This window comes from Aedes aegypti, chromosome 3 (assembly GCF_002204515.2).
Source record: "Aedes aegypti strain LVP_AGWG chromosome 3, AaegL5.0 Primary Assembly, whole genome shotgun sequence".
NCBI classification, from domain to species: domain Eukaryota; kingdom Metazoa; phylum Arthropoda; class Insecta; order Diptera; family Culicidae; genus Aedes; species Aedes aegypti.
Genome location: NC_035109.1, coordinates 61,795,886 through 61,807,880, shown reverse-complemented (window position 1 = coordinate 61,807,880; position 11,995 = coordinate 61,795,886). Strand labels below are relative to the sequence as shown.

Genomic DNA, 11,995 nt, shown 5'->3' with positions numbered 1-11,995 from the left:
GATTTTTTCATTCAAAAATCATGTTTTTGGGTAGTTTTTGTTGAATAACTAAGTCAAATCCATTTTTTTAGAAACATGTGTTGTATAAACAGTTTGGAAACAATTAAATTTTCTTCAAAAACATGTTAAAAGATTCGGAATCGATTGAGTATTTATGACGTTATGGTCAAACAAAAATGATTTTTTACTAGGATGAGGAAAAATTTGGCAACAATATTTTTAACTAAGACTAGTTTTGATTTTAGACAAACTTGATGTTCCACAAAGTTTTCATAAATTTAATCCGAAAAATAATGGTGCTAAAAGTTTCAAAATTGATTCGAATTCAGTGGAGCACACAAATTTTTGGTTTTGAGAACTTTTGAAAAATAAGCCGCACCCTAGTGATCAACGATATTTGCACCATAAAATTATTGATTTTCTAAACCATGTTCTAATATTTTGACGTACCGTATTGTCTCAAATTCCGAACAGACTCATATTCCAAACACTCGGTTTTTGTATGGCGATTTGGTTGAAATGTTTCACTGAAATATGTCATCAAATAACAAGGAAATGGCAATCAATTGCAATTCAATTTAAACGTCTCCAATATAATTTATGCCGCGGGATAAGTTATGATTCTATAGTTTGAGACCAGTAGAGCAAGTTCAGATAAATTTATTTGAGAAATTATGCATTTGAATACGATTGATTCGTGCTGTTCGGTAATTGAATCAGGGTGTTCGGAATATGAGACAGAATGAACCCAGTGTTCGGCATTTGAATCCAAATGTTGTTTCATACTTTTACGCAAAAACAATACTAAAACAAATTAAATCAACATTATTATTGGTACAGCCAACAGTTAACAGTTAGACTTTGCGAAGAAATAAAAATTTACACAAATATCAGCCATGCTATGCCAATCAGATGTATTTGAAGTAACTGTTGGCCTTAAGTGTTCGGAATATGAGTCAAAACGGTATATGGCGAGTGCAATCAATGCAAATATAATTTTTACAACAAAGTAACCAGTTTTCAATCGTTTGTTCTTTCTTCAAGTGAAGTGGAAAAAAATAAGGATCATTTTAGGGTTTTAAGCATTGCAATAAGTTTTTCCTATTGTTAGCACTTAAATGACCGCCAATATGTTTTAACTTATAATAAAAGCTACATCCTCATTCAAAACGATGCCACTAATTTTGATGTGTGTTCCACGGTGAATGTGAGAAAAATACCTAAGATGTATAGAATAATTAGCTTTTTCGCAAGCTGTTAGCTAACTGCCGTACGAGGGGTCCACCAGTTTGGTTAAACCTTCGATAAAACTGAAACGTCCCTCCGCTAGTGTCAGCATGTACTAGCGATCAGTGACATAAAATTGGAATTCTGACGATAAGTGACGATGGCGGATCCAGCGATTTTATCAATTCGACAGAAAAAGGCACAAGTCGTTTTATAGAAAATAGGGAAAGTGTACCAGTTATGGCCATAGGGGTTCCCTAATTGGCCATATGTGAAATTTTAATAACTTTCACATTTTAATTTTTTTTTAACGTTTCAACATCTAGATCTATCTTAAATCTAACTACTACACACATTTTTTTTTTCTAAATTTGGAGACATTTAGGTAATCACGTATGGCGAAATAGGGAACCACTATGTCCATAACTGGTAGACCTACCCTATACATTTTATTCCAAAGTCGAATCTACTGATACATCTACTGAAAGTTTTATGCATGTTTCACGAAATACTCGAAATACTAAATTTTCAAAGTCTTCTATCTCACGAAGGATCAAACAAGAGTGAACTTTTTTTGACTTTGAGCACTAGCAGAAAGTTTAAAATAAAAGTATCAGGAACGTTTGCCGACTATGTCTTCAGTGTAGTGCCTTTAAAAACGCGAGTTAGGTCACAAAGTGTTGTGACGGCCATCTTTGGATTTCGAGAAATTTCACCTTAAAAAGTGTAGTAAAATTCGATATTCATTTAGCTTTCGACTGTTCGGTCATTGAGCTTTCGATTAGTCATCATTCAGCTGAGCCGAAAATAGCAGTCGGAAACAGTCACCCGATCTAATAATTAGCTAAAGAGTCGATGAAGAGAAATCGACCACTGTAGTTAGGCTCTTATGATACTGAACGCGAGAAAGAAAGCAACTTTCGTACAAATCTAAACGGAAACACAAATCGACCAACATTTGACTTCTATACACTCAAATAGGCTCTTGTATGGATTAATTTAAATTTGGCAAAACAGCATATCGCTTCAAGTAAGTAGTTTTCCGTTTGGAAGCAGCGAAAAGTGACAACTCAATGCATGTTGTTTTTTCTTCTACCCAGCGTTAGCTTTCAAAGACTTTCTTATGGATTTAGAAAAAAAATATGTGAACTAAAAAAAACAAATTTGGCTTGCTTCACGGACGGCTGAGCTTGAAAACTACATGCGGTTAACTTAAATGTAGGTTTTCAAAACATATATTTTGGATTAAATACTAAGGGGTCGTCCATTAATTACGTAAGGGGTTATGGGGAGAGGGGGTTTGAGATTTCTTACACGTCATGCAAATTATTTTTAAATTTCATACAAAAAATCATAGAATGGGGGGAGGGGGTCCTATGTAATAAATGGACCGCCCCTTATCCGTGTTCGAATTTGTGCGAATTGCATAATGCTAGGACAATGCTTTGGGACAGTTATGGTTTTGTTGGAAGTATAATTTAGAAACAATAAAGTTTTTATCCTATGAATCAGTAGTCAAATAATATAGAAACATCCTAAATAAATGAACTCCGTCGTTTCATTTCATTGATTTCAACATAATAAGGACGTACCATGAAATTCATCTCCGCCTGATTCCAGTTGGACTTGAACAGTTGTTGACATTTCACCTATCACTGGTTCAAAGAAGTTTCTATTTGGCTTATGATGTGGCTTTAGGCGTCTGTGTGAACAAAACTAGTTTTGTGCTTGCTTTGGTCAAATGAACCGAATTTGACAAACATGTCAACAAAGATGCGACATTTATGTGAGACCGTTAATCTACGATTTATTTCGTTTCAGAATATTTCATATGAATATTGATAGACCAGCTGAACAATTTTGAATTGATGTTTGGTCTTGCTGAATAGCTGCGGGTTTAACGTCACGGCTATCTCGGATAATTTCCAAGTAATTTTACATTGTAATACGTTCCCGATATATGTTTAAATTTCGTGATTTAATTTTAAGAACTATTCTTTGAGGCTGCAAGATTAAAAAAAGATAAATCGTTTTACTCCATTAACAATATAGCATTATATTGACAATATTCTCAAACATGCATGACAATTCTTCTCGAGGAGAGACGCTCATACTATGCCTACTCACTGTTCCGCTATCACCCGCGTGCTATTTGTTTATTTGACCTCTTCGGCGATAGACGTTCAACACATCACCAACCGTTAGCGATAAGCGATGTCATTCATACCCAACAACCGTTCCCAAGATTAACTCTCATCGGTCTCCAACTCAGTAGAAGATCGGAAGTGAAAGTGATCACATCTCAGCGGGACGCGGTGAAACTGTGATTGAACTGATAGAACTGTGATCAAGATCAACTCAACGAAGTAGAATGTTGTCGGTTCTGTCGAGAGTGGCTCAGCGGGGGAGGAGCTTATCGGCTGTATCCGCAGTGCAGCGCTGTTATGCATCCACGGGAGGAAAGGAACCAAGCAAAACGGCTCTGTACGAGTTTCACCAGAGCCAAGGTGGAAAGTTGGTAGACTTTGCCGGTTACTGGTTGCCCGTGCAGTACAGCGATCAAAGTATTATAAAATCCCATCATTACACTCGTGAATATGGATCTATTTTCGACGTGTCCCATATGCTGCAAACATACTTGAGAGGTCGGTGTAGTACCTAGTTGATTGTGGATCTTGATACGATCAGAACACTTACTTCCGTTATTTATTCAGGCAAGGACGTCATCAGTTGCTTCGAGTCGGTTTGTACTGCAGACATAAAGGGACTTCGGAATGGTACCGGAACGTTGACCGTGTTCACCAATGGAAAGGGAGGAATTTTGGACGATTTGATTGTGAGCCGAGTGTCCGAGGATACTTTGTATGTGGTCTCCAATGCATCCCGGAAGGATACGGATATGGCCGTCATGACCGATGCAGTGGTAAGTATCGACAGAACAAAGAAAAGTGGTTTGTGAAAATGCCATCATAAGAAAAAAAAACTTGAATGGGCTCATTTTACTGTAGCGGTAAACAAGCAGCTATTCAGTAATACTATGTTGAAGGTCGTGGGTTCAAATCACACCGGTGGAAGATCTTTTCGCAATTTACTCGACTTCCCAGGACATAGCGTATTGTCGTGCTTACTAATGCAAAAATGGTAAATCGGCAAAGAAAGCTCTCGGCAACTGTGGAAGTGAAGCTAAGCCGTGAAGCAAGCTCTATGCTAGTCGGGTCATAATATCAAAAAGAAGAATGATTAGTAGTATTATAGCTTTATTACCGAGGCTTTCAGCCCTCCGTTAGTCCTCCTCGAAGAAAGATGCAGAAAAAAAGTCTTGAAATGGTAAGTTTGCAGAGATTTTAAATTTAACTTATCAATAAGAAATCTTCTTTCTGTGATATTAGTAAGGAGATATATCTCTTATAGGTATCTTGGATTGACTTCGTCATAGTTTTGCAATGAAATCGAAATCTGTACCGTAAATTAGTGTGAAAGGTTCGTTGCATGTTCCTTCGTGGGCAAGCAGCCGAATCCGTATCGTGTCCGGTTCGTTTAGTGACATTACTACCGGTATCGCTCATCCGTGTCTAATAGACCTGTTCACTTTTTCTAAGGTACCCTTGCCACATCAAATTCCAAGCATATTTATCAAAACAATATAAAAATAGGGTCGATGTACCAATAGCCGCATAGCTAAGAACAAATATTCATATTAAATCGAAAAATAAGGATGGCGACATAACTTTTACATCATCTGAAAGCTTTTTATCTCGGCTTTGTGGAAAAAATATGAAAACTACGAAAACCCATTTTATTATCGCTTGTGCCACTACAGGAACACATGTGCCTATATTAACACTCTTTCTAATTGCTGTTACCACTTATAGTAGCACTAACTTTACGCCGTGAACAAATTGACTATGATAAGTACAACTCGAAAACATTATCCTTAGTAAATTTTTAGGCCTTCTTCTGAAATTGTCAGTGCAAATGAATCATGTATCTTTTGAAAGGAATCGTGATTCGTTCACTCATTTTCGAGAGTCGACTCTTTTGAATGATTCATGAGTGAGTTGCCCATCTCTACGTGGCACACTTGCCCCAACAAGTAAAGATTTCAACCAAACTGGATTTCGTATGTAACACTAAATACTTTTTTCGTTCAAATGCCACAACAACTTGCACATTTTAATAGTTTCAAGATGAACAGAACGTTAGAAAAGTCTATTAATAATTTACCATCTACCATGCTATTTTGACACAATAAAATCTTATGAAAATCCATTTCTATTTTATTGTTTAAACAAACATTGATGTAAATGCATGACAAATAGAGAAAATTTTATTATAGTTTGATCAATGCATACTGAACTGTAAGGAAACATATTGTTAAACTCAAACATAAAATATATTTTGTAGTTTTTATACAAAGCAGGGCACACTTGCCCCAATGTCCGCCAGTTGTGCAAAAGATTAATAGTGAAAGTCTTAGATCCACCGAGATTTTTGGTGAATGTTATTGTAATTCGTGTTGAGAGGACAAAAAACAATAAAGATCTTTTGAAGGAACGTAGAACGTTATTTTTAAAGTTCAAGTAGGGTTTATGCATACTCGAACATCAGTTAAAATAATAAAAGAATTTCCAGCTGAAATCATACATTACATAGAATTCATAGACAGACAACAAATTCTTGGAAAGATCTGTCCAAATGTTTCTTCATTTTTAAAACTAAACTGAGCATCAATCTCAGTCCCAGTGATGACGAAATGTCAGGACTAGCAGCTTCATTTTTTACCGCAAAACGAAATCCGAATCGCGATAATTTTTTTGTTTCTTGATATTTTTGTACCATTTTTTTACAAGTTCTCAAACTAGAATAGTTTCTAGTTTGTGTTGATATTGATCATTGGTCATCTTGTTCGGGAGATAATCCAAAATTCCTTGGAGACCGACGCGTAGCCATAACCCACGTAAATATCTCAGACTACAGAATTTTTATCGTATTCGGATATTCACTCTTCGGAACAATACATTAATGTTGTGTATGTTGTGAAGAAACGAAGCAATTTGGTGCAGCCTTCATTTAGTAATGAGCACTTAGGCTTCTTGTACCACGCTGGCCATATAAAGATCTTGAATATTTCAAAAAAACATTATTTCGTAATTTTCAGATATCTCCTAGAGTACTCAACCGATTTGTATTTTTTTTTTTTTCAGAGCATATAGCACGAGACGCGATGGAGGCAAGACATAACACTTATCGTTCTTACAAATCGTCATCATTGTCCCGAAAATGGGCTATATCGCGCGCGAAACCGGTCGACGAAAAGGAAATTTTTAAAACTTTTTGACGATTTGTAAGAACGATAAGTGTTATGTGTTGTCTCCGTCGTGTCTCGTGAATGCCGTGTAATTCTTGCAAACCATAAAAATGAGTAGTATATAGTCCACATTTGGGTTTTTGATAAATTGACCAAAACCCAAATGACCTCCAAAAATATTTTATGTGAAGAATGTCGGTCCCCAAGGAATATCGGAATATCTTCAAAACTAGATTATCAATGATTAATATCGACACGGATTCTTAAACTAAAACAGTTTTGTACTTGTATTATGTTTTTATCTTGGGTTAAATATTGTGTACGTGCAGTGGGATGGACCCGGGTTGTAATTCTTGTAGATTTATATAAAACGCGGATTTACTATTCGGCGTCCTACCATGGCGGAGGCATTCGATCGCCTGTTTTTATTTTTTTGAAGTTTCGTACAGTTATACATGTAGTAGAGAGAAAAGATATGTATGGCGATGTATTGGACAAACACATTACCTTATATAAAATGCCGAAACGCCGGGTGAAACAAAACTTTCCATGCTTATTTCCTTTCCTTAGGATGCGTAATAGACCTGTTCATATTTTAAAAAATGTCTGGAAATCTACCGGTCAAGCAGTATTCGGAATTCTCATGCTAAGAACAATGTCTGGTCAAATTTTCAGCTCATTTGATAAAGATTTCAGTATGCTTCAAGTTGAAAATGTGTTTTTGGGCTTATTTCAAGGTTTGAAAAATCATAACTAGCATGTGGAAGATCAAAACCACTTGCTATTACCACTATTTGAAAGCTAATTCTATTCTGTTCAAGTTTGTCGAACACGCTAACAAGATTAAAGTGAGTTTTAACATTGTTTGATCCAAATTAGTACTCCGCTGTACCCAGAAATTACAGTTTTCTCAATATACATGGTATATAAAACATGCATTGGTATTATTTTTTCAGGCCCTAGTCAACGGGAATAAAAAATAATACATTTATGAATTCATTGACCATCAACAGAGTACATGTTGCTAAATCCAATAAATTATAATAAATGCCCAAACATCGAGCACCGCATCGCAACCTGATGATAGTTAAATCATGCATGACACATGTACCGGAAACGAATGAATTGAACAAGTTAGCATTGCTTTTTCTTTCCGAGTGATGATTGTTTTGATCGCATTTCACTGATCATTTAGAACTATTTGCAAACAATCATCATCATCGACTGAGAAAAGGCAGTGCTAACGTGTTCATTTTTTGTATTCATTGAAGCTCACGGCGCACAGTGCTTCGTCCCTTGGACAAAAGTCAAAAAATCAACTTTCATATTCGAAAGAATCACCGAAACGTCCGGACAATCTGGCAATTTATTTGTACGTTAATTCTCGCCGAAAACAAATCGATGATTCACTGACACATCAAGTCGCGGCGATTGAACCATTGATATCATCGAAAGAATCAAGTAGGCCATGATGTTGACATATGTTTTGAGCGTGTAATACAGATACTAGAAAGTTCTTGCGCTTATCAAAACAAACCAAAACACCACGTGTTGACAAGTTGTTTCATCGTTATAAATAATTCATTGTTTTTGTGTCAATCAAATCCCTTTTTAATTCGCTTTATTCCCATACTAATCACATTTTCAAAGTGAAAGCCGTTAAGAACCGTGTTGAAATTAGTAAGTAGGAGTCATTCCGTTTAATTTTCTGTGAAATATTTTAAAAATTGTACAAAAAGATGCTTCTGAACAATAAGCTTTTTAATACAGAAGAAAATAAAAACTCCTATCTTCTTCTAGCCCATACAAAAAAGTACCTCAAAGTACCTTTCTGAAATCCACTTTAAAATAAAATTTGAAATATTTTTCAAATTCTGAAAGTAATTCCAGTTGCATATGTTTGCCGATTGTATGTCATTTTATGATTTTTAGGTTATGCTGCCACAATCATCAATAAAGATTGTTTCAAGCAATGGTATTCTGCCAATCCACGTATTCGAAAAAAATCATGTTGTGGATTTCATGTACGGTTGTTATAGAACTGATTCTTTCTCCCAAATATTTGAAAACAAGCTAAATACTTTTATCAAATTTTATTGCTGCAAAATACACCAAAAATGGGCTAAATATAGAAGATCAAACGATATTTTTTTTTTTTTTTAAGCAAAACTCCGACTGATGAGCAAAGCCAGTTTTGCTTCCGCGCAAACAGAAAATTGACTATGCAGAGTTTTCCAATTCGGCTGTAAAGGCTGGCATGAGAAGGCCTTTCATACCGTTCAATGAATGTTCATAAAAAACCTATATATATATCTTATCAACAATAATGAACCTGAAGAGCTCGCGTTCGTAGCCTATGTATCAAATTGTTTCTAATAATCACCAAACAGAAACCCACGACATTTCAACTTTCTTTGTAGAAAAGAAGATAATGATTCGATTGATATGTTTTTGGATGATTAATAGCTGGTAAATGAATTGTATTGCTAATAAAAATAAATTTTATATAACCTTCTTTATTGGGTTTGATTTTAGTCGTTGGAATAATCCGTGCTTTAATATGTTTATGAATATTTGGTTATTGAGACACTTTTACATTTACGCATACCACATACATCGTTTATGCAAACGACTCAAGTACTTTTTCATGCGTTTTTATTTTAAACACTGTTCTATGGTGTCAAATGTAAAACGTGGCATATAAGCCACTTATGCCATTACTGATGTAATATGTGTCATTCATGCCAATAATGAGATTTTTTGTGTATAACGACTTTCTCCTCAACTTCGTAGGGCAAAACCGCATAAAACATCCAGTTCTGACTTTTGTCCCCAAGTGCCATACATTCGAAGCACTGTGCGGCGGTGCTCTTGGCTCACTCACAGTGGATTTACAAATGTGCTTCATAATTACCTATTTTTTACAATTTATTTTCGTAAGATAAATAATTACTTTGAACGGGATTGACTTTAAGATGTGCATTGTCATCATGTCTGGAAATTAAGATTCCAAAATGTTCATGCAGGCATGCTGTTCAGTGAAAACAATTCCCGAAAAAAGAAAAGATTTTCAAGAACCACGAGATACAAACCTCAACCAAACTATGTTAAAACTTGCTCTAATCATAAAATTGTGTTCGGCAAAAGTTCGTAGAATTGGATAAACTACTACGTAGAAGTATTTCCGATAAATTTTGATGTTTCGTTCGGTAGTTATGATTTTTTAAAGCTTGAAAATAGCCCAAAAACACATAATTGATTTGAAGCACAACTAAATTTATTCTAAATTGAGTGAAATTTTGGCCAGAAGTTCATTTCGCAATGAAAAATCAAAGTATTGGTTGACTGGGGAGTTTCCAGACATTTTTGAAAATATGAATAGGTCTAATGCGTAAGCCACAAAATCACAGTTAAAATCCTTCCAGTCGAGTATCCCTAATCATCGCAAAGATGGCTGTGTAAGACAGCTTCTTTAACAAAATTGTAAATAATCATGTTCACGTAAAGCATAGTTCAGTCTAAATTGACTCCTATTTCCATCATTTAATTCTATTCCATCCCACCAGGCATCCTTCAAAGCCCAGGGCAAAGACGTCTCGGTGCAGTTCCTGTCCAGCGATGACCGATCCCTCCTGGCAATCCAAGGCCCACATGCCGTTTCAGTCCTCCAGAAGTTGTGTACCAAAGATCTTTCCCGCCTATACTTCATGAACACCACAACGGACGCTATTGCCGGCGTAGAAAACTGCCGAATCACTCGTTGTGGATACACTGGCGAAGACGGAGTCGAAATTTCCATCCCATCCAACAAAGCCACCGACATTGCATCAGCGCTTCTGGAGCAGAAAGTCGGCAACCTTAAGTTGGCAGGTCTTGGAGCTCGTGATTCCCTCCGACTGGAAGCCGGCCTATGCCTGTACGGCAACGACATCGACGAGACTACGACCCCCGTTGAAGCTGGCCTTCTCTGGTTAGTGGCCAAACAGCGCCGCGCAGAAAACAACTTCCCCGGCTCGGACAAAATCAACAATCAAATCAAAAACGGCGTCACTCGACGTCGCGTCGGATTCAAGATGTCCGCAGGATCAGCCCCCGCTCGACAGCATGTGGAAATTTTCGACAACGAACATCACAAAATTGGAGAGATCACCAGCGGCTGTCCGAGCCCGTGTCTGCAGCAGAACATCGCCATGGGATACATTCGGGAGGAGTCGAAAAAGGTGGGCACCGAAGTGACGCTTAAGATTCGGGACAAGTTCTACCACAGCCAGGTCGCCAAGATGCCATTCGTTGCGACACATTATTATCAGCCACCGAAATAAGAAAGTGCCGAATTGTTTGCCTCTAGGTTGAATAATATATGCTGTGCATGTGTGTTTTGGCGCGTGTAGTATTTATGTTTGCAGCTTATCAGTTGACCCCGGATTGGACGGGATGAATCGTAAAAGTTAACGGCCTGACATATGATAAGCAATCAATAGCTCTTACAACGTATGGAAATCGGTTTTGATTCTGTGAAAGAACTGCCTTGCCACGTAATTTTGCGCGCACTTCTGGGAATTGAACTCTGATTACTTGAGCAGAAATCTGTGGAGACACATAACTCCGAATCATTAATGTAAAACGGGGATGCTGATCAATTCACATAACTTTCTCAATATGTCTAATCATTTAATTTACCACGTAGGTATTCAAAATTTTGCGTTGATTTTGATTGTTTTGAAGGAATTATCGAGAAACAAAGCATTCGCTTCTTTATTTTTGTCTAGACAAGTTTTCGTTCAGAAACATTTGATTTCTTATGTTCCTAGCCTTATTTTTATTCTTCATGTTTTAAACCTTTTCCTAACAAAATGAAATGAATTTTATGGACGCACAAAACAATGCCTGCATGAGATTATTAAGGATTATTATTACAAAAACTCGAATTTTCAATTATTTACAAGTCTAATATATATGCGTTTTCTAACTAGGATTACCTAGAAAATACGGAGATGCACTTAAGGGCGTAAATCCCCGCGTGCATCACGATTTACTTGTTATCTTAAATCTTTCTCGAATTTGTGGAGGAAATATTTCAATTTGCTAAAACTTGACAGCCTACCAATCCAAGAATGTGCTGTTTATTATAACCTACTCGGAGAAGAGATTTAACTCAATTTTGGGTTGTTTCGACGCTATTTCGTAGTAGAGCCCAATTACTAGGTAGTTTGCCTTTAATTTCATTAGAAAAGTATACTCAATTTTGGGTCGATTTAGCGCAAAATAGAGTTCTTTCGACCTAAACATAAGAAAAGTTGCATTTACCCAAATTTGGCCTATTGGGCTACCCAAATTTGGCCTATTGAGAACCCCCATTGGCTAGATGCAGCTCTCTCTATATTTCACAACATTCGTGTGGGAGAAAGAGAATACCGAGCGATTTTGGGTTCGATATGTATGACGAGTATAATCGATACA

The 11,995-nt window shown here is 36.5% G+C and overlaps 1 protein-coding gene across 1 annotated transcript; it reads left to right on the top strand.

Annotated features, from left to right (window-relative positions):
- The first annotated feature begins 3,477 nt into the window (after positions 1–3,477).
- LOC5573084 (aminomethyltransferase, mitochondrial) lies at positions 3,478–11,029 on the top strand. The gene is made up of 3 exons (XM_001660666.2): positions 3,478–3,872; positions 3,942–4,150; positions 10,102–11,029. Exons 1-3 carry the CDS (start codon positions 3,599–3,601, stop codon positions 10,855–10,857), a joined length of 1,239 nt encoding a protein of 412 aa, XP_001660716.2. The 5' UTR covers positions 3,478–3,598; the 3' UTR covers positions 10,858–11,029.
- The last annotated feature ends 966 nt before the right edge of the window (positions 11,030–11,995 follow it).

Bases quoted from the DNA above. Each gene is read 5' to 3' on its own strand.
- LOC5573084 (XM_001660666.2), top strand. From the start codon at position 3,599: ATGTTGTCGGTTCTGTCGAGAGTGGCTCAGCGGGGGAGGAGCTTATCG. The intron at 3,873-3,941 runs GTCGGTGTAGTA...TTATTTATTCAG, and splicing joins GCTGCAAACATACTTGAGAG to GCAAGGACGTCATCAGTTGC. The intron at 4,151-10,101 runs GTAAGTATCGAC...CCATCCCACCAG, and splicing joins CCGTCATGACCGATGCAGTG to GCATCCTTCAAAGCCCAGGG.